The sequence below is a fragment of the Thermobia domestica genome, chromosome 13 (genome assembly GCF_964235325.1).
Source record: "Thermobia domestica chromosome 13, izTheDome1.hap1.1, whole genome shotgun sequence".
NCBI lineage: Eukaryota > Metazoa > Arthropoda > Insecta > Zygentoma > Lepismatidae > Thermobia > Thermobia domestica.
Window position 1 is genome coordinate 170966505 of NC_137466.1, and position 21881 is coordinate 170988385.

The 21881-nt window shown below is 36.5% G+C and overlaps 1 protein-coding gene across 2 annotated transcripts in view; it reads right to left on the reverse strand.

Annotated features, from left to right (window-relative positions):
* The window catches only part of LOC145668750 (uncharacterized), a 131375-nt gene that overhangs the window by 25860 nt on the left and 83634 nt on the right, over nt 1-21881 (reverse strand). The window contains exons 3-4 of one of the 2 annotated variants that reach the window (XM_081736890.1): nt 15995-16743; nt 1968-2150 (exon numbers count right to left, since the gene is read on the reverse strand). In XM_081736890.1, coding sequence (XP_081593016.1) covers nt 1968-2150; nt 15995-16743 — 932 coding nt within the window. The remainder of the gene's footprint in view (nt 1-1967; nt 2151-15994; nt 16744-21881) is intronic. The other variant, XM_081736891.1, reaches the window with a different exon arrangement.

Below are 21881 nucleotides of genomic sequence, written 5' to 3' on the forward strand. Positions count from 1 at the left end.
TTTTGAAAATAATTTCATAGTGAGCACCTAGACATTAAGAATAACATCCTTGCCAAATTTCGTTTCATTCGATGAAGGAATTCCGACGATATAGTGATCTCATAGTTAGTATTATTTCCCTTTTACATAAATATTTAAATTATTACACATTTATAAGTATAAAATATCGGCAACTCAACTCTCCACACAAATCACAAAAATAAATCAATCAAAGGTTTGACGCACAAAAATACGTCATATGATAGTTATCAATTTGTGAAACGGATCTTCCATTATCGTAACGTTCATCTGGATAAAATCAAGGAAGAAATATGTATATCTAAATGCACTTATGAGATTGATATGCATAAGTGAATTAATCAATCAAATGTAGCACTCCTATTATATAAAATAGTACCTATATACACCCTTCCATTAAAATACAAAAAAAAAAAAAAAAAAAAAAAAATCACTATTTGAGAATTTTCAATTTTCAGGAAGTTTTGTTTTATATGAATTGAGTGATTCTATTGTGGGATTCAAGTGAGCAGCACTGGTCAAGAACTACGGGGCACCAAAGCCATACCGGGCGTTCGGAAACAATACCAATAAACATTGGGTAATGAATATTCATCGTAGTTATAATTCGCCGAAATTTTGTCAGAGCGATGTGAAAAGAGTGATAACATTGTCGGATAAAAGAACAATGCAATTATTTTAAGCTTAGAATTCATTAATGTTCCACTGGAAATGGAATATATTCTTGCTCATCTATCATTTTTCACTCATAGAAGACCCCCTTCACTTATGTTTCCAGGCTAATCCTGTAGTCGCCCTTGTTTCACATTCGCTATTTCATTAATGGAATCTAGGATCATATCATTACCTATTACCCGACCTTTTGTTTTGTTTTCAACTTAGGACCCTTAATTGTATCATCCTACCAATTCTCAGCCAGTTATAGGTCCGAAATTATGCACTTGTGCACTTGCTTTTTTTTGGTGTGTCATATCTTCGTGTGAGGATTTATTTCTCAAAGTTGTTTGGTGTTCTTTCCGAATACCGTATATAGATAGATAAGGGGGCTCGAACCTTCTTTAGAGCCTGCTTCTAATATATACTGAGATCTCTGCATTAAGAATATCATTCATTTTTTTCTAATTTCTTTACTGATTGCGAAACTACTATCCGCTTTCCATCTGGATTCTCCGCAGAGGAGTGTGCTTAAGAGGCCTAATCACTGTGAAATTAAAATACCGCTAATTTTACATAATTATGTGATATTTTCAAATAGATAAAATATAACCGAAATGTGGAACAAGAACGCCCTGGACAATATTATTTTACATGAGGTAGCGTTATCACGAGTCACCTAGTAGCTTTCCATTTGCAGCCATTTATAAACGCGAAAATAAATGCGGATTTGCTAAATGGCTGGAAGTCGAAAGCAGATAAGTGAGTCGTGATAGTGTAAAATAATATTGTCTCGGGCGCTCTTGTTACACAATTCGATTATCTTTTATCTACTTGAAGCTATCACATAATTACTGTAAAATTAGTGGTATTTTAGTTTGGCCGTGATGGAGCCTCCTAAGGATCTTCGTTCCATTCCCCAGCCCTTATTTACAATTTTTGTAACTAACTCTAACAGTACGGCAATTTCTGGAAGTAGACCGTTTAATATTTATAAAATATTAAATGAATTACTAGGTCTATATGTTTACAAGACCTTTCATATAGCACTCAAATTTGAATGCTTAATAATTACAGTATCAAATAAAAATTCTGAAACCTCTAAGTTCAGTTAATAAAATTTTGTAGAAAACACCTTACTTTCCAAACATTTCATAGTCTATAATATATAGGCAGGCAGCATTGAGAAGACCCTTAAGTACATTTGAAGAGTACTTCTGCTAAGAGTTTTGCACTAAACTTATTCTCCAAATGTTATCTACATAAACAATGCTTCGAAGACTACAATTTCTTACCTGGCATTGTTTGAGTTTTCGCAGCTGTCTAATTCTGCGAGCTGCTCCTGGAGGCTCCAGATTTTTTGTTCCCTCTTTTCCACCTCTTTTTGGATTTTCTCCAGCCGCTGCTCCTTCAGAAGAAGCTTTCGGCGACTCAGGTACGCGTTGCTTATATTCACTAGAATATTCTCTTCCTGTTGCCTGAAACAGCCACAAACAATGAACTTAAACTTTAAGGGTACTAATAACAGTAAAGAGTGCTCATATCAGCACCGCTGCCATTTTTTCCCATTTTTTTTTTCCAAAATATTGCGGAAGTACAGAAATAATACTAAAATATCTCTGTTGAATCCTTTTTGAAAATACTGTTTAGTGAATAATTTGTGGTGTCCAAGGTTTTTCTATTGTCAAAGAATACGCCTTCAAATAAATTATGGCCTTCAAATAAATTATTAGATGACGAACTTACAAAGAACGAACATTATCTCGAAATTATTTGACTACGCTAAGGGAGAAAGTTTATGGCGTTTAAAGGTGGTGCTCCAAGTTCCCTTTGAACGCTATTAGCAAATACAAGGGCTATGGTGCTGCCACATCTGGTTTAACTTGTTAAACCAGAGAGCAAGATGTTAGCTATTCATTTGCTCGCGCTGTATTGCGTCTGTTCAATTACACCTTTTTATACTACATGACAGCATCGCATTACAGCCTTTGTTTCATTCGCCGAGTTTAAATGCTATCGATTCTGCTCCACACTTTATTTCACTGAGTAGTATTATTTTACTTAACCAGAAAATCACGGAGAGAAATTGTGATGTAGTTCTTTAATATACGTACGCAGTGGCGTATTTACGATTTTGTTTCGGGAGGGGCTTTGCTAACTTTCGGGGGGGGGCTTAAGCCCGGAAGCCTCCCTCCCTAAATACGCCACTGTACGTACGTATTCAACGCGTATAGCAGTTGACATAATTAATTCCTAGCTGCACACAGAGTTGTTAATAGTAACTGAACGGAGAGGCGTAAATTGATGGTATATTTTTTGGTAATAAAATATACATTGGGTCCTTACCAGAATAGATATTGAAATACTATATAATCGAAATTACAGACAAAAGAGAAATAACTGTAACAAAACCGACCGTTTGTTGCTGTAAGGGGTTTTCTTCCGAGTTACAATTTCAATTTGGTTTTTGATTTCGTGAACAGAACTAGTACGAAAAAAGAAAGTTATTTCGGTTTTGTAACTTTAGGTTGTGGGACAGGAATCCACACATTTTCGATTCTGATACTATTAATAACACTAGTTGGACATTGTTTATTTCAAGTTATTATTATTTTGAGTAAATTCTAGGACTTTCTTTAAAAAAATCTCTTCTACCGTAATATTAGAAAAAAAACATAAGATAATAATTTCATGTTCTGACTAGATACATTGTTGACATATTGAAAATAATGGCACTTGTAAATAAACAGTAGAATTCCATGCAAATCTAACTTAGTTAGATCCTTAACTGTAGTGATACTTATCTAAAGCAATCTTCAAATACCTAGGTACTTCTTAATTTACGAGTCCTTCACGAAATTAATTACTTAAAGTGGTGTTAATTGTCTCTTTTTTATTACATATTAAAAAAATTAACGGAAAATCAAAGAATTAGACCAGAAAGTAGCTATTTATCCGAAAAATATCGATAATTGTTAAGAAATATGGTTACACTTTACAACGCAATAATAAATGAAGATAACTCGCCTGCAGGTCATCAGATAATGAACACAATCTCTATATGAATTATTAAATAAACGGTACATGTCGTACCTAGGGATAAAAGTGGATCTTTTCAGATCCACTTTTCAGGTAGGAGGACCAGGCCCGTATCCAGGGAGGTCTAGACCCCCCTAAATTTTGCTGCCCCCTAAAATTTTCACGATAGGCTTGCAAATGAACTATAATATGTGATGAACTATAATATGGTTGGATAGCCCCCCTAACTTCAGCCGGCCCCCCATACACTTTTGGGCTGGTTACCGGCCTGAGGAGGAGGCATTACGTCACGCCGTCCCCGTGCCCATTTTTACGCATTGTAATTTTTTAGGAAGTGGAGCCACGCCAAATATATTTTTTTAGAAGTGGGGGGACGACGTCCATTCGCGTTCTCTTTCATTTTTACCCCTGGTTTTACCACTAAAAACTTTATCGCTTCTATTTCTTAAAATGAATCATATCAAGCTGAATTTATTCGTCAAACATTTATTTATGAAATACTAGCAGAATACCCATTTTCGCACGGGAAGAATACATTTCATTTTGGACATAAAGAGCTGCATTCGGATTTAAACTGCATCGGAAGTGTCACTGATCGTCTCAGCAACCTCAAAAACTATGGATTCGACACCAATGTCGGTCATTTTTGATCATTTTTGCATATCTCCCCCTCTCCTAAATTGCACCGTCAAAGTGAAATGATAAAAAGCATCCCAAGAACCTCATCTATATTGAAAATTTGATCGAGATCGGTCGGGTGGTTCAAGCGGTATATATATATATATATATATATATATATATATATATATATATATATATATATATATATATATATATATATATATATAGGGTGTTTCAAAACAACACTGACAACGTTTGGGAGGTGATTTCTGACACCATCTGCCCATTATAATAAAATGGTTGGGGATTACCTGAACGACACGTTCGGTAAACTTTGGATTAGTAGAGGTGGTCCTCTCCCTGGCCAGCACGTTCACCCGACCTGACGCCATGTGATTTTTGGTTGTGGGGCATGGTCAAAGATTGTGTGTATGCCAACAAACCTAGAAACTTGGACGTCCCGAAGCACCACATCACTCGGGTAATCGCTGTTATCCCTGCTTAAATGGCTCAGAGGGCCTTACAATCAATAATGGACAGACTCCACAAGTGCATGGAGTGCGATGGGTGCCAAATTGAAACCCTGTAACCAAATCCTTGCCTTGTAATTTCACGTGAGTAAAGCTCCAATTAATGTTAACATCTTTTAGCCTTACCCTGTATATAATTGTGTGTAACATAGCAATAACAATAGTTTTATACAAAGTATGAAATAACACTGTCTTATAAAACTAAGAAATTTAAAATAATCTTTAAAATTTTTTTTCCGCTATTAGATTCTAATTACACTTATTTTCATCTCCCTCCGTGACCCAGAGTTTGAAAAACTCCCGAAATAATCTTTAAAAAATCAAATACCAAAATATATGAGAAAAAGTGCCTTTCAGTATTACGACAGTTGCATATATTTGAACGACACACATACACACCGATTGTTCGCGTTCGCTAAAATGCATGATAGAGTTAATGAATTTAATGGACTGATCTAAGACACTAGAAATGATTGTATTGCCAGTTGATATGCTGTTCATAATGTATTAGTCTATAACGAGCGCTATCAGGCTTGGCGAACACTTAATGGATTAAAGTGATACATTACATTGGTATTAGAGTCGAAAAGAAAAGGTAACTACACGATCAACGAGAAATCAAATTCCGGTTTTTCGATTGAGCAGTAAATGATCCATCCAGGAGTGCACTTATAAGGGAGTCTGGTCTCCCCCCCCCCGGGTTTTCGGATCCAGATCTGGAACCGAAACTTTGTGACGACGATTCCTACGCTAAACCCGAGCTGCTGGAAGGCTGTGAACAGTGTGCTAGATGAAATGGTGGAAGCGACAGGCAGGCGCCCAGGCGGCGGCCGCTTGTCTCATTTGGCTAAATAAACTGGGTAACTGGCAAACTCAATGGTTAAACAGGCAAACTGGCCAACTCATTTGGCTAAACACCCACTGGTGGACCAAAATAAAAACAAAACAAACAAAAAAATACTGGTGATCCAAATTTTTTTTCTGGGGGCACAAGAGAGTCTGGGCGGGGATGGCACAAGCGCATTGTCCTCTTTGCAGTGTTTTGAAGGTGAAATTTGTGCCTCCTTTACGGGTCTTTGGGGGCTTTCGGATCCAGGTCTGGAACCGGTTCCTAAGATCCGGTTCTGGAATCGGGTTTTTAGATCCAGACCTGGAACCTGTTCCTAAGATCCGGTTCTGGAACCGGGTTTTCGGATCCAAGTCTGGAACCGATTCCTAAGATCCGGTTCTGGAACCGGGTTTTCGGATCCAGGTCTGGAACCGGTTCCTAATATCCGGTTCTGGAACTGGGTTTTCGGATCCAGGTACAGAACCGGTTCTAAAAACCGGATCTCCGAGAACCGGTTCCTCGCGGAACCGGTTCCACCGGAACCAGAACTTTGTGGCCATCCCTAGTACTATAGGGAGCTAGCTTTAATGCGAGGCTGAGGAATTCAGAGTTGATTGGCAGGTTCCCCACCCCGTCGCCAAGAAACGGTCACTCGACGGTCCTGGGCAAGGTTGCCAGTGCGTTGTCAAAAAATTCAGCTAATACTCACTTAATTCAAAGAGTTTATGCAATTATGCAATCCTATCGAAGATCCCTGTATACGTGGACACACGCAAATTAGGCTGTCATAACAAATGCTTCAGTTTTTTTCTCCCTCGTTTCTTCGTCGCACTGCACTATGGCCTTCCTTATTACTTCTCTAGCTTCGCTGTGTATAGTTTGCCCTCTCTTACGCTGTGAAGCCATTGTCAAATGAATAATAAGCAACAAAACCGCAACCACAACAGCACACAACAAATAACCAACTCACACTAACTCTTCAGAATGACATTCATGTGAGAAATTTCTAACCCTGGCAACGCTGACATATAGAAGGAGGGTAAGGGAGTATTGCAAGAGTCAGGCAGAAAAATTGTTGAAATTTTTCCCCCTTTACCTCAGCCCCCGCTGGTAAACAAGCTAGCTCCCTATAATAGTTAACAATTGCTTATCACGTTTTCGGGTACAGGATACCAGTTCAATATTACATAGACGTACTGTCTTGTAGTATCTGACCCCTCCCAACAAAAATTTCCAGGTGCGTGCCTGGACCTATCATACAGCCAGCAGTATGTGTGTGTGTGTTCATGTTATGTTATTCCTCTCGTACCGATGATTTTCTGGCTACTGTACTTTGAAACTATTAAATGAAATGAAATATTTCAGTTTTATGTCCCATGGTTATGTCGGTTAGGCTACAGAAGACGGTGACGATGAGAAATGAATGCAATGGTGGAATGAATAAAGTGGGAGGAAGCGGGAGAACCCCAAGAAAACCCTTGATGAACACGGTGTTTGTTCACCACAAAGCCCAATTGGTTCGAGCTGGAATCGAACCAGAAATCCTACGCATCAGAGGTGAACGCTCTGCCACTGAGCCTTCGAGCCCTCAAGAAGAAGAAAAAAAAGAATTAGATTTAAGTTTCGTTCTCCTTTGCGAAACCATGATAGACTTCCAAACTACAAGGATCCAATATTGAAACCGGAAGTGATCAATTTACTTTCAGTTTCGATAGAGGGACGAGGGTAGAGATGGAACCTGTATATATATTTTTAAAAAATCATCGCTTTCCCTTACCGTTTCTTGTCTATTGGATCCAATATTGAAACCGAAAGAGATTTACCACTTCTGGTTTCAACAGAGGGATGAGGGCAGAGATGAAACCTATATCTATATAAAAGTCATCGTTTTACCTTACCGTTTCTTCTCTATGGGATCCAATATTGAAACCGGAAGCGATAGATTTACTACTTCTGGTTTCAATAGAGATATGAGGGCAGAGATGGAACCTGTATCTATATTTTAAAAAACATCATCGCTTTCCCTTACCATTTCTTCTTTATGAAATCCAATATTGAAACCAAAAGTAATAGATTTACCACTTCTGGTTTCAATAGAGGGATGAAGGCAGAGATGGAACCTATTGTTTGGATCATGTATCCATATAAAATTAACGAACTCTCTTACTATTTCTCTCTATGGAATCTAAATTGAGACCGGAAGTGGCATATCTAGGATTCGTTGTACATGATTTCCCGTATTTATGCTATGCATTGCATTGTTTGGAAGTCTGGAAACGTTTTCAATTCCAAGACATAACACTGATCGTTCAAAACACTAACAGAAAGTTAAGGCTTACCCAGGTGAAATCTGCAAAGATTTTTCAAATATTAAGAAAACAAAAATACGAAAACATAGCACCATCAGAATGCGGCATTTTAAAAAGCAAAGTTTTACTGTACAGTTTGTATTGTGTTACTATTCCGTTTCTATTGAATGTAAGAAAAGAAGTAACGGATTTCTGATGCATTACTAACTACCACACCAAAAGTCATATATCTACAGGAGCATTGTAATTATAGCCCTACATCAACCATTGTTCTTTTCATATGCACGATTTCATTGTAATCACAAATGGCCTAATTAAGACAATAATTGCACGAGACAAATTATTTTTTGAAATGATAATGTTCTCTTATCTTGAAATTTAAAGTTTTATAAAAAGGAAATTACAGTCACCTTTAATTCACACTTATTCTCGTCCTGTTAATTTGTATAAATGAATGTGTACATCGTGGTTGGTTTCCTTTTCTTTGTGATAGCGACTGTTGTTCCTACAAACGTTTAGTATTAGTTTTGTTTTTGCAATTTAAAGCTATTCAATGAATTTTGCGTCGCAAGATTTGTCTGTTTCGAGTTCGAATCCCGCCTTTTTTTATATTGTATTTTTACTATTCATCTCATTATCATCATTCATATTACATCGACTCCTAGTAGTGTTTCCCAACCGGTGTGTCGTGAGACACTAAGGTATCGCGCAGATCTATGGGATGTGTCACAAAATTTTAGAATTTAAAAATAAATGTATGTAATCGAGATGGCCTATAAGTCTAGAATTTATACAAGACATTTTAATTTTAGCATGAAGTCTCTAATAAGAAGTTAAAATCAGTTTTGAGACAGCCTATACCAGTCAACGGCAGTATTAGTACTCTTATCAAATTGCCGATACTTTGATAATACTACAGGGTGTATCAAAAGTCCCTTGCCACTCTTTTTAAAATCCATACGGACGTATTTTCTTTAAATGTGAGATGGACGATACATTAGACTCAGCGGGGGACACTTTTCGGAATGTCACGCGAACGGTCGCCATCTTGGATTCGACATTTTTATTGTGACCAATAGATAGGTAGTGTGATATGACCTTACACCATAATTTTCGCAGAATTCCAAATATGAAAACAGATTTACGAGTGAAAAGTTATTGGCAGTGCCCGAAACTTGTTGACAAGTCAACTTTTTTTTCTGTTACGCATAGGACAAAACAAGTTCAAATAAAAACGTTATCTATCAACTCTAGGTTCTAAAAATATACTTTTTAGGGTCAACTTTTGGTCACTTTTTGCTGATTTCAAGTTTCAGGTCATTTTTAAAATATTTTTAAGATAACTTTTGGATCACTTATGGTCTTTTTATTCTTTTTCTTCTACATAAGGATATCTTAACATGAACACTGTTCACGGATGTGAAAAAGACGAAATTAAATAATCTCTTTTCTTGCTTCCTGACTATTGGGGTGGAAAAACTGCATTCTTAACAAGCTAATGAAAACTAAGCTGTAGCTGGTTGATGAAAGATAGGGGTTGGTAGGTGGCCAAACAGATGGGGATTGGTAGATGTGTAACCACAAAGGATGTGATCACTTGAATAACTAAAAATGGATTAGAAAGCGTACAAAAATTTTAAACAGAGGTTTTATCTATTATTCTCATGTAGTCTACACTTGCGTTGAGTGCTTCCTAGTTTCAATTCGAGAGTGAATTGACGCTTTCTGTACGTACAATGCCGTACAATGGACTGATCAATGGCCATAAATGATCAATGGACTGCAACTAACTGAAACAAAACTTTTTGAATATGAATGAGAAACGTTAATTAAAATCCAATAGATATTTTTAAAAAATATCAATGTTTAACAAAATAAACGTTTTAAAAAAACGTAAGTTTTAAGGTCAATTTTTGTGAATTTTAGGGTCATTTTACAGAAATTTTAGTGTCATTTTATACGTCACTCTTTAGAAAATTTTAGGTCAACAAGATCCGGGCCCTGGTTATTGGCAACTGAAAATTGTGTTTGCCTCGTTTTTGCAAGGGTGGAACACATAAGGAACGCATCCAGATAATCAAATTGTGTGACGGAAGGAATACCCGTGCAGTGGCTGCCGATTTCAATGAACGTCATCCACAACTATTAGCCATTAAATTTTAATTTCATACTAAAATATTGTCCAAAAAGAAGTTGATTTCAAAATTAACAAGGTAATATGCTTGAGAATAAATTCTCATATGGAATTTCCAAGAAAATAATTTTAAAAATAATTAACTTTCGTGTTTACTAAAAAGTGTGTCGTACATTGTCACTAGTAATCAACTAGCAGATGGTTGTCTGTCTTCACCTAACCGTGAAACACACCATCTTTACGCATATATTACTTATAAATTTGAAGAAATCAGTAACACTACATTATTAAAATTCCAATTCATTTCAAAGAAGAGCCAAGAACACTTCCCCCCGATTAATCAAGGAAGGGACTAAATAAAATATGATCCAGATATTTGAACATCCATAACATCTCTACTTTAAAGCCAAAATATTAATGCTTCTTGCAAACAATTACAAGAATATAACTATTTTGAAAGGGGATGGGTTACCATTTTTTTTTATATCAACAGTGTCCTATCTCACGCATCTTGCATGTTTGAATTTAAAAATACCTGCACAATATTCAGTGACAACAGCTTACATTTATATATTTACTAGCATCAATTAAGCTAGGTTAAATTAAGAAAAAATAGTAATATGTTCCATGTTCCGTTAGTCAGTCACTTTTAGCTATTTCTAAAGTTCTCTCGATTTTCGATCATTTATATATATCTTTCCATGAGGTAAAAGTGAGGGGGAACGCAGGAGGACGCCGTTATCCCACTTCCAAAGATTTCTATGGCGTTCCCCCACTTCCTAAAAAAATACAATGGCCAAAGATAGGCACGGGGGACGGCGAGAGGTCATCCGAGGCCATCCCTACCTTTTCAGATCCACTTCTACCTCTGTCTCTCTCTCCCCTCCTCTAGCTGAATTTAGATTTAAATGGCATCGGAAGCGTCACTGTTCATCACAGTGACTCCGGAAACTATGGATTCGGCGCTAATATCGGTCATTTTCGATGATTTTTATATATATCCCCCTCCCTTAACACATTTTGCGGGGCACGGCATCAAAAATGTCATTGTTCATCTCAGCGACTCCGATAACTATGTATTCGACACTGACAATGGTCATTTTAGATCATTTTATATGTCTTCTTCCACCCCCTCCTCCAAGTTACAGTAATAAATTTGGATTTAGGGCCTAAACGGGATCGGAAGCTACTGTTTATCTTAGCGACCCCGAAAACTATGGATTCGACACTAATATTGGTAATCTTTTTTTATCATTTTTATGTATCTCCCCTCCCCTCCCCTCCCCCAAGTTGCGGGGCTGAATTTTCGACGTAAACGAGATCGGAAGTGTCACTGTTTTAGCGACCCCGAAAACTATGAAACTGACACTAATATTGACCATTTTTGATCATTTTTAAATGTCTCTTCCCCTCCCCTAAGTCGCACCGTCAAAGTGATATGATTGGACATTTTCCTGCAAATGTTTGTCACAAAACTTCTACATTCGAAAAGCTGTGTTCGTCGCCGTATACAAAACATCAAAAGTAAATTGTCAAGCAAATGACAATCTAGTGGACCATCTATACGTAATATTAGGCTATTCCATTTAGTTTTTCGCTAAATAGTCGAACTCTTTAACAAGTAGGAACAACAGGCTATAATCAACAGCATTTCTTTAGAAACAAAAAAATTACGGTATATACATACGTAAATAAAATACTATTAATAATTTCTAGAAAATCTTTTCGTTTCATTATTAAGTCAACCTGTGGGGGCTACCTACAGTAAAAGAAAGACTACTGCAGATGTTTCGTATTTACTGTACATTGTGATGATGCAAATTATATCTATTAACACGCAAGGAAATAGCATCTTGCTTGCATAAATGAGTGCAACTTAAGAATATAATCAAAATGCCATTAAGGTAATGCAAATCTCATGAATTTACATTCGTTCTATTTTACATGCACTAAAATGCTGATTCATACGAATGTAAGCCTACAACACATGGTCAACGGATAAAGCAATATTTTTTACTTGATCACGTACAACGGTACTGTGTAAATGAACTCAATATTGTTAAGTTTCGTTTTGTTTTTAAACAAATGTTACTTTTTTTAAAAAAAGTAAGTGCTAAGTAACTATTGAAATTGTATGTTGTTCAAGAGGGTTGACGATCTATAAACACGAACAACAAATTACAGCGTTTCTCAAACATTTTGTTCAATGAAAATAAAATGAATTCTGTTTTACGTCCCACGGTTATGCCGGCTAGACTAAAGAAGACGGTGATGATGAGAAATGAATGAAATGGTAGAATGAAGAAAGTGGGAGGAAACAGAAGAACCCCGAGAAAACTCACGCACACGGTTTTTGTCCACCAGAAAAGCTCACTTGACGCGAGCTGGTATAGAACCAAGGACCCTGTGAACGCTCTAGCACTGAGCCACCGCGGCCCAAACTTTGTGTTCAAGTGAGAACTACTTTTAATAGAAAGAATGTTCTGCCCAAGGATGTTATAAAATAAAGGATCTGCCCATACGTATCTTCATCCTATGAACTCAGTGAAGCCAAAAAACAACTGAGCATCGTCTGAGCCGGCACGTCTGATTGGCTACTCTCGTTTCCGCCATGTTTGTTGGCTCAAAATATTGTGATCTTAGTGGCGCGGAGCGAGCAGAGTAGGTGTGGCGAAACTGTGACGCATGGCTTCACGATTTTGTTGTATAGGCAGATCCTCTATTTTATAACATCCTTGGTTCTGCCAACCACAATACTCTTGCCCACTTTGAAACCAGAATTATCATTATAAAATCTTTTGAGCGTAAGTCAATATCAATATACTTATGTATTTAAAACAGTATTAGTTAAAATTCTGTAAATGTTATTTTGGTATTGGTGGCTCAGTGGTAGAGCATTTACCTCTGGTGCGTGGGGTCCCTGGTTCGACCTCAGCCAAATAAGTTTGTGGTGGACAACATCGTGTCCGTGGATTTTCTCGGTGTACCCCCATTTCCTCCTACATTCTCATTCCAACAATTCTTCTATCATCATCCACTTGCCTTAATCATGCGTCTCCCTTAAGGCTTAAAATCACAATCGTGGGATGATAAGCTCGAAGATTTCCAGATTCTTATTTATTTTTATTTATTTATTTATTTATTTATTTATTTTTTGTAATTTTGGTATTATTAGAAAAAAATATATTAGTTTTCGTTAACAATTACAATTAAAGGCTATCACGAATAACTTGTATAGTAAATAGGGTAATAAATTTCATAAAATGTTAGTCTTGGGAGACAAAGTGGCGGACACTTGCTGATGTAATTTCCAAACTCTGATAGTGTGTGATACGGCTCAAGGACAGGGTAGACTTCGAGAACCACTTGATTTCTGTGGATCATAGTGTGAGAGAAACTATTACAGCGCCTGTTAACAACGAAAAACCGGTTTATCTTTTTTAAAATGACAAGTGAAGTAGTTTTAAGCAACAAGATTCTAAATACAGTTGTTGAAATAGGAGAAAAACCTAATCTATTTTAAAATAATAACTATGCAAGGCCGGCCCTAGGCAATTTGCCGCCCCGTGCAATGGCCTCCCTTCCTTTATAAAGAACAAATGTTAAAAGCCATGATTTTAAGTATACTACCCTATGATAAACAACGAAAGGGAGGGAAAGAGCAATCGCACTCAGAAGGACTTAAACAACTACAAATACAATCTCGATGTGTCTGTTTTTTTTTTTTTTTTTTTTACTTTAAATAATGATCTATTATGTTAGTGAAAGATAAAGCAAACATCTGCAAAGGAAATATGGTAATTCTTTTTATACGAGACCTGATCAACAAAGACAGATTGATTATTGTACTGCAGTTTCCTTTGTTGCCGAGTACCCGCACGTTTGATAGTTGAAAGAGTTGTGTTTCGTGTATACTCTCACTAGGTGGCAGCATTATCATATCGGTAGGTTGGGAGTAATTCGCTGTGTGTTAGACACTGCTTCCATTTCGCCTCACAACGTGCTGGGTATATGCATACAATGGAAGTTCCATGAGAAGAATAGTATGGAACAATAAAGTTTTGTTTTCGCTTGAACCATACAGCTTCTGAAACATAGCAAGCTTACAATGAAAGTGCATTACCTAGATCAACAATATTGGGTAGCACAACAGTCGTGGTACTCAACGGGCACAAACACGGGATATAATAGAGATGCTCGTGCATTATTGAAAATACACTACCATATTCCGAACACTTCATTAGATTGCGTAATCCTTCGATCCTCACGGACAATTACAGCAGTAGTATTGATGTTTCTGTCACAGCAGAGGCCGAAACACCAGGAAAGAAGAAAGAAACTCTTCTATCTTTGAATTCTTTGAACCACTGAAACACTGTTGCTCGAGGTAAGCTTGCTTGAGCTTTTCGTATTTCAGAAGCTGTATGGTTCAAGCGAAAACAAAACTTTATTGTTCCATACTGTTCTTCTCCATTGTATGGATATACACAACACGTTGTGAGGCAAAATGGAAGCTGTGCCTAAAACACAGCGGATTACTCCCAATCTACTAATACAACAATGCTGCCACCTAGTGAGAGTAAGCATGAAACAACTCTTTCAACTATCAAACGTGCCGGCATTCGGCAACAAAGGAAACTGCGGTCTCAGTCTTTGTTGATCAGCCCTCCTAGAATTCAATATCGAGCTTCAATTTCAATATATCAGTTTCTAATTCCAGTGCAACTAGCTCTTTTACCTTCATTTCTTGATGTTCTTTCCATATCTGTTAAATAAATAAATAAATAAATAAAACTTGTTTCTAACTTCATTGATAAGGAAATTGTTTGTGACAAAGTCAAGACTAGTTTTCAAATCAAAATTGTGATAACTGACTAAATGGAACACGTGTTCGCTACTGTTCGAGAATTGAGTTCATGTATTTGACAACAATCAAGTAATTCATTCTGGGATTTGTTTGATCATTTGCTTTAGCAATGTCCTTGTGACCTTCAACTATTAAGGCCTAAACATGATTTATGGATGTAGTATTCAAATAGAAGGTCAGCTTAATAAATTTAACTACCATCATCATGACGTCTGTTTCACACAAGATATATATTTTTTAAGTAATATAGTTATGACAGATTTTGCCGATCCCTCGAAACTTGCCGCTTAGTGCAAGTGTACGTGTTGCACATATGGTAAAGCTGGCCTTGTAAGTATGTATACGTTTTATTTATTTCGAACACCTCGACTAATTTATCTCGTGAAAATCTTAAGAAGTGGATATCTTTCTGAGTTTGTGATACTACTGCTAGTGATTTACCAATTTAAATTTTACCCTATACGATACGGAACCCTCTATCCAAATTCTTGGTATTACAGGAAGTAAAGAGTGCTGTCTGTTAAAGAAATATCAATTGACGTGTGCAAATGATCACCCACGTAACGAAAGAATTATAATTATATAGTTCTTGCACATGTGGGACATCCCTAATTCAAATTCTCAAGCTATCCCTCCATATTCTAGATCCTGAATTTCCAGTTCTACATACGGTTTTTTAGGGGTAAAAAGAAAGAAACTGGATAATATATTCCTGCTCTATTGACTTAGCTGCTCTACCTAGGTATGTGAGGGTAAGTGGGGTGAACCCTACTTTCGGACAGAACAACCAAGATTATTTGTTAATGTGAACTAAATTTAAAGTAAAAGATGCCTGAATAAATTGATTACATTCAAGTACGTTGGCGATTATCGACAGGAGTCTAAAGCCTAATTTCCCTTTAGTTCTTGGAGTTTCCTCTGCTGCTAGGAATTGCAAACGTAACATATCCAAAAGCATCTTAATGTAAGTGAATTAAAATATTAATTAGTTACCTGTAAGGCCCCCTCCAACAAGGCACAACTTCTTTCGGAGCGTGACCATTCAGACCATTTATACCATTCATATACCTCGTTCGATCTTCCGCACTGCGTGTCCTTGTCACTGAGCTATTATTCTGCGAACACTTCTCTTCAAATATTTTGCACATGTCTTTAATAGAAACACTACGCGGAGTCCTCCCAACCACTGATTCACTAAGATCATGAAGAGACTTAGTTCGATTCTTTGCCAGGTTATTTCTTTCTACAAACCTGTAATGAGGCTGCTTACTCATTAATGTGTTCAAATTTTCGGTACTGACACAAGAGCGTCCAATGTTCCTTTGAACAGGGGTTCTCCGCGTAACTTGCTGAGCTTCTCGACTCAGCTTTGAAATAATTACTTCGAACAATCGTCTTTTTTCTTTCACAGGAACGAACATTCCACTTTGACACCGTGATCGCAGTTCCTCTTCATCTTCTGATGATGGTGAAGTTTTTAACTCCTCCTCCTCTTCATCGATGCAACTGTCACTGGAGTTCGTCACCGACGCAGCAGGGCTTCTGGAAACAGGGTATCCCAAAAGATGCGTCAACCTCGTCTGATCCTTGGGTTCGCCTTCCTCCTCCCATGATGCTGGCCTCTTCATTGTCTCTGTAATCTTCATAATGTCCAGATACTTCACTCCATCCAGAGGGGTTTGCTTCAAGAGTTCTACTACCAGCACCTTGATCCAACGCTCGTATTCTTGCTGGGAAGATGCCTAGCAATAATGAAAAAGAAACCAAGAATTAGTTATAAATTCCAATTTAAAATTAAACTTGCCAGTAAACGAAAAGTATATCTAATTTACAAGTACTGTTGACATTTAATATTATCAGATTAAATAATACCAATAAAATCAAAGACATATCATGAGTTCTTGAGTTGCAGGCAGTACCGTACGCAGGAATTTATTTTGGGGGGAGGCAAACTCAATATGAGGGTATTTTATAATAAAATTCCTAAAATTGCCCCTAAAATTAGGCTAAATTTACAGAAAAGTCGAAATTTCGGGGGGGGGGGATTCGGACCCAACCCCTGCGTACGTCCCTGGTTGCAGGCTAGTGTTATTCATAATTACTGTATATTATTATTTCTTTAATAGGAAATTAACGTCCCTTTTCAATACCAAAACTACATAAGATATAGACCAAAAAAAAATATAGAATCTGAACTATATGCATTCCTACCGGGAATCAAGCTCAGGTCCCCCATACTACTGTATGATATATAATTAGAAATATCATTGTATAGAATAGGAGCAATATTTAAGTTCGCATTAAGCTTTCAACTAAGTCATGTTATATCAGAGGAGCCTGCAAAGTAAAGACGGGGCTATTATAGAAAAGCAGTACAAACCTCTGTTAAATAATAATAAATTGAGAATTCGAGGTCAGAATCAGTAAATAAGTTTACGAGTAAGTGTTTTTTTTTTTTTTTTTTTTTTAACTTTCTTCGTGAAATGTGTCAGAAGGAATTCAGGAGCGCATAACGAAACAAGGGATAGGAATCTCTGGTTATGGTGTATGAAGTTATAATTACTATTTATCAAACAAGTATAGTCTTGAATTCGTTAGACAGTTTCAGAATTTTTATTTTATTAATATAAGCTATAAGCCCCCATCTTGTCGGGTCTCAGATCAGAACATCGAACAAAGGAAAGAGAGAAAAGGGTTCTTACTCTATTCCCTGGTATTTATCCTCTGATGTTCTATAGGCCCGCACAACAGAGGAAATGGAAATTGCATACACACACGGCATTAACAGCTAGAAACGTGCATACATTTTCACTGTCCCAAATCTGACCCTCCCGCCTCCCTGAGCCGAAAATCGAAAAGGAAAACCCACGTACAAGTTTATAGTGCGTCCAGTAAGAGAACGTCTCTGACAGCTCGCAGTGACATTGCCACTACTCGCGTGTCAAGGTTTTTTTCGGTGCAACTGTAGTGGCAATTTAATTAATAGTATAAGACAGAGTGATCGTGGTTGGTAACACTGGTATCAAAGTAGGGGCTGCAATGTCCCACCGTATGTGGTAAGAAACGTCAGAGACCATCTTTTGTTGGCCGTGCTATATATCTGATGAAGATCCAGGCCCCTATCAACTGGGGGGAGGGGATGGAAGGGCCGTACTCCCCCAAATTTTTACTGGTCCCTCTAAAAAATTTCACGATAGGCCTGCAAATAAACTATAATATAGTGATGAACTATAAATGGTTGGATCGACCCCCCTAACTTCTACTGGGCCCCCCACATTCTTGAGCTGGCTAAGGGTCTGTGAAGATCTATCTGTGTACAAGCTGTGGTAGTACCAGGTCATTCTTTTCTACGTGAAAAGCTTATGACAGACATACAGACAGATACATACACTGATTACTTTAGTATATATTGCACATTGAAGTATGGGATATAATTTTAACATTTTTAAAATACTAAATAAACTTTTATTACATTCTCTGCTAGACGTGATACAGTGCTTTTAGAAAAGGCGCTATACGTTACTTCAACAAAGCGATATGATCATATTTTGTAATATTTTTAGGTTATTCATCCTGCACATAGTACACGAAGTACATTAAATAAAGATTTTTACGCACAAATATCTCTGTCTTGGCACGATTTCACAGTATATTTTAATTTAATATGAAGGTAAAGCATCCCAGTAGCGGTACAAATGTTGTATGAGAATGATTTATCAAGATCGTATATGTACAGCTGCAGTATGGTACGATATACTGTAACAAAACGATACAATCAAACATACAAGCTATTTAAAAAACTAAATATGTTTTGTTACTTACTAAATCAAAGACTTTCTACGTATCTAGTTTAACGTAGATTGAAGTTATATTGTAGATATATGCATATAAATCAATATTTTTACTTTCAGTCATTGACACTGTTTGACTATTACCATGGAGGAAATAAGAGAAATTATTTTTGTGCTATTTCTATAGTAATATTTTTTTAAAAGCTGTTATTACATATAAACAAACAGTCTCGTGTTACTATTATGTTGAATGTAAAGTTTGTACTTATTAAATAAATAAATACATTTTACCACTCACTACTTTGAATTAAATCCAGATCTTATTTTCCAGCTATTTAAATAATTATTGTACTGTATTATAGCATCTTAATTAAAAACTGCATTCACACTATCCTGTAAGATGTGGCTGCCAGCACCACGTCGGATTTGAAGTCTTTCTTCGAACTTGGTACCTTCCGAAATCTTTTTAAAATTTTCGAGTTTTACTTTACGTCCCACAGTTATGCAGGCTAGGCTAAAGGAGACGGTGATGATGAAATAATGAATGAAATGGTGGAATGAAGTAAGTGGGAGGAAACGGGAGAATCCCGAGAAAACCCACGTACATGGTGTTTGTCCACCACAAAGTTCACTTGGCGCGAACTGGGATCGAACCACCAGAGGTGAACGCTCTACCATTGAGCCACCACGGCCCCCTCCAGGTCCTCCACGGCCATTGGTACCTTCCGAATACAAGATGAATATTAACAAAAAATCGAAATGGAATAACGGTTAAGCCTTCGAGTTTTTTCTTAGTCCTCCAAAGGCTATTTTTAGATAGATAGGGCTTTTTTTCAGGTGATCAACAGACTAGTTAATTCCTTCTCTTATTTCAAAATAATCAAATGATTTTGACAAACTGATTGTAATCAGAAAAGAAAAAAATAAATAGTTTTCTGAAAAAGCATCATTCCATTCTCACCATTTTTGGTATTACTAATGACATGTAAATGTTTTCAATCAGACATGATCCCTTTTTCAAATTCCTTAACAAGAGTGCTTGCTATTTTCTGTGTGTCATCTCTAATGCTAATGAAAAACTGTAAGAAGCGAGAAAATAAAGTTGAAAAATGGAATTTTGTTATATGTAAATAATATATTGAAGGAAAAAAAATATGGTAGCTAAAAGGAATCAGCAAATTGATATAAAGACGGGAGACTAGAATTAGATTCGAGAGAAAATATTTGGTTTGGATTCCAGCAAACAACCTTCCTTAATACTGAAAATATGACATTAAACCTGAAGCAAAACAAACAATTCATTGCAAGGTATATTCATATAAATAAAAAGGTTATTGTACGTTTTATAATTAGTCAAAATGATGGCGCAAACAACTTAAGTTGGGTTACATACGTATATCAGGAGTATACCAATAGCTGAATTAGCCGCTATAATACCGAGTGTAAATTGAGATGAAGATATATAGATAAATAGATATAGATATAAAGTAAGCTCTACTGTATCAAGCATACACTCGTTCATAGTTGATACAACAGTCATACCAGATTTAACTTGGGAGAGACAAGGTTCACCGATATAAAGAATTACGTTTTTAAGTAATATATTAGTATACAATTGATTAAAATATATAATTTTTCAAACTCAGGAAGGCAGTTGTCCCCAATGCCCTCCACAAATAACGCCACTTACTTGATACTGTACTACGTGAAATGAATAAAGTACATTTTATTGAATAGTAGTAAACAAAACACTCTAGTATAAAGTGTTCCTGGTTCGATCCTACTCCATGAGTGCTTATGGTAAACAATATCGTGTGAGTGGATTTTTTTCGAGATTCTCCCGTTTCTTTCCACTTTCTCACTTATCAGTATTCTTTAATCTACATGCACTTACTCTCATCTTGTCTCACAGGTATAACTCTTGAACGTTCAAGTCAAAATTTATTTACTTTATCTGTTAATTATGAAATATAACTTTTTTTCTAATTGTTAAACATAGTAGTGAACAAGATTATAATTAAGAGTTGTACATATGAGCCATGTACAACATGCAAGCCTTCAAAATAGTTACAGTAATATCGTACAGGTAATAAGATCGAGACGATATTCCAACAGTAAAGATGGGTTCCCACGTTAGAAGAAGAACTTGTAGCTGTCATTGAAAAAAAAAAAAAAATGAAACCCTAAAATATTTCACCATGTACAGTACACATAGTTTTGAAAGAGTCATAAAACATATTTTCAATCTTGCAAGGAGTCGAACAGTGTGCAACTTTCTGGGACGTCTTGCTTGCTACCTGCCCTCCCGCTAACACAAAGGAAAAACCAGTTTCGCCGCTTCCGAAACAACGGATTCTTTTGGACAGGGTTGGGGAGTGCGCCAAAATACACGTTTTTAATGATGAGGTTCACTGTTTGTCCACTAGAGTGCAGTGCTGCATGGGTGGTGATACCTTTCTTGCTTACAAGAAGTTGTACAATCTAAACAGTAGATAGAAAGATCGGGTAGCAAGTTTTTTTTTTCATGACAGCTACAAGATTTATGTAAAATGGAAACGTACCATAAGATAGAACGGGAAGCGTCACTATGCAGTACATATACCGTTGTAATCAGAAATCCTTTGGGAAAGATATCTTTGGGTAGGGTCCGATGGTGAGGTTTTGTTTCTATGGCGACGAACTTTTGAGTTTTTTAAAACCATAGAAACAGTTAAAGGCTTCATATTTCTACACATAATTGAAATAGCGTACTTTTGCTGAGCCTTAACAGCTGGGGAGTTCGCAACTGTGCGGAAGAGGCTATGATAACATTTTGCGTCACCCTTCGCCAACTTCCGCTATAGAGGAATTATTTCGGTCACTGTTTTAATCTTTCCTCCTTCTCCCATTCTACATAGTCTACATAGATTGTTTATATTAATTATAATACACAACAAGTTCTAATATTAAACTAAAGGAAGTTCATATCATCATCTTCTTCTTCTTCTAATGTACACATTCTTTTTACCGTGTTTTCTATTGAAATAAATACATTAAAGTGCTTAAATGATGATTATTATTACAATGATATGATTGCAAAATCAAAAGAA